At 39.9% G+C, this 1,975-nt stretch overlaps 1 protein-coding gene across 1 annotated transcript in view; it reads left to right on the top strand.

Moving 5' to 3' along the window:
• The window catches only part of Ubr3 (ubiquitin protein ligase E3 component n-recognin 3 (putative)), a 187,218-nt gene that overhangs the window by 134,723 nt on the left and 50,520 nt on the right, over positions 1–1,975 (top strand). Inside the window, exon 26 of the mRNA XM_023719126.1 lies at positions 1,806–1,911. Within this exon, the coding sequence (XP_023574894.1) occupies positions 1,806–1,911 (106 nt within the window). The remainder of the gene's footprint in view (positions 1–1,805; positions 1,912–1,975) is intronic.

Raw genomic sequence — 1,975 nt, 5'->3', positions numbered from 1 at the left:
AATTGCTGTCTCAGCGCACCCTGGGGGTGGGGCCTGCATGGCAGATGGAATTGAACACCAGTACTTGTGTCTGCCTTAAGCAGGTGCTTTAATCCGCTGAGCTATCTGGCAGGCTTTAAGCATGTTCTAATGCCTTAGGAAAGGGATTTTTTTTTTTTTTTTTTTTTTTTTTTTCTAGCTCAGGCTGCCTAAGGGTGAGTTTGGTGCAGCTTGTGGAGCTGGGGATCGAACTGCAGTCCCTTGCACCTGACTGAGCTTGCCCAAGTAGGTGCTTTAAGCTCCCCTAATGCCTAGACTTGTCACAGTTGTGAAGAATTTAATTAGGTATTAAAGAAAATGTAATTCTTTGTCTCAAGTGAGTTATTGCAGAAGCCAGCATGGGAAAGAAGGTGGTAGGAGCAAATAGGTCAAACACTAATCAGAGTGGAGAGTTCTGTTTCTTTTGGTGCAGTGAAATTAAAGCTGATTAATTGGCCTACTTGGTTACTGAACCAGTGTGTCATTATGACAAGAAAGGGAAGAATAGAGAAATGAAACTACCATGGGTTTTATGCTTGTTTTTATAGGAGTATGGATTTATTTATACAGTATTCACGCTAATTTGAGAAAATCTTTTGTATTATGCCTCGAGGAACAAAGATAGAGAGCTACAACTGTGTTCTTCAGGAAGAGTTCAGCATCTAATGAGAGGAAATAGTGAAAAATATTTACAAGATTATGTCAGAATTGCTAAAATTGACCTCAAGATACAGAAACTATATAAAAGAAGGTATCATATTTTTTGAGGTGAAAAACCTTACAGAGGAGCACATGAAATAGCTCTTGAAAGGTAGATTGAATTTGGAAGACAAAAATGGTATAGTACTGTTGTGGGCTGAGAGAACAGCTTGCAAAGACAGAATGAGACATGACACATTGGGGATATTTGACAAGAAAAAGGAAAAAGGAAGGTTAAGAAATATGCCAAAAAGAAGACAGGTCCTAGCTTGTTGAAGGACTTCCGCACTCATTTCTTCAGTGGTCCACCAAACAACTATGAGATGTCAGTAGATTCACTTCACAGATGGATTGGAAAGATACTGAAGATAGGAGAAAATTTTGGTTAGGAGACAACTCTAATAGTGAATAGTACAAATTGGCAAGGCTGTCTCATAAAAGGTGTGTTATAGGAGTGGAAGAAAACAAACATTCCTGAATTCATATTGAGCCTGAGGATAATCTAGATTCTAGTGGAAATCATTTGGATAAATGTGTCAGAGTTTACCATAAAAGAGAATGCAGGGCTGGCAAGATAGCTCAGTGAACTAAGGCCTGCTTAGGCAAGTGCAGGGACTGGGGCTCAGTTCCGTCCCGTCCCGTCCTCCCCCCCCCCCCCCCGCCCTGCTGAGCTGTCTGTCCACTGAGACTGGGTGTGGTTGCCCAAGCCTGTAATCCCAGTATTGGGAGGCTGAAAACAGGAGGATCACTATGGGTCCACGCTGTGTAGTGAGAACCTGTACCATACCAAGTACATTGGGGAAAAAAAAAGAATGTGAAATAATTGGGTGTGGTGGTATTGTAGATTCTAGTTGTTTGCTTTTTTTTTTTTTCCCCTGAACTGGGGATTGAACTCAGGCCCTTGCGCTTGCCAGGGAAGTGCTTATTCCACTAAGCCATCTCTATGGCCCAGGAATGTGAAATAATTGGGACTTAAACTTGATGGATACTAATGGGCAGGGTAGAAAGTAGATTTCCTTATGAGTTAACTATAACTTTTGTGAAGAATTCTGTAAATGTTTTAATTATGTTTTCTTCAATTTATTTAGATCAGCTGTTCCATGTATTAGCCTTACATATGCGGCTTTATAGCATTGACTCCGAATATAATCCCTGGAAAAAGCTCACCCAGTTAGTAGAAGATATGAATTCACAGTGAGTATTAAAATCAGTAAGTTCTTTTTGAAAAAAAAGTTATTAAATATAAAAAGATTGAGTC

Source organism: Octodon degus, unplaced genomic scaffold (genome assembly GCF_000260255.1).
Source record: "Octodon degus isolate 3935 unplaced genomic scaffold, OctDeg1.0 scaffold00065, whole genome shotgun sequence".
Taxonomy (NCBI): domain Eukaryota; kingdom Metazoa; phylum Chordata; class Mammalia; order Rodentia; family Octodontidae; genus Octodon; species Octodon degus.
Note: the sequence above shows the minus strand (reverse complement) of the source record. Positions and strands in the feature narration are given on the sequence as shown.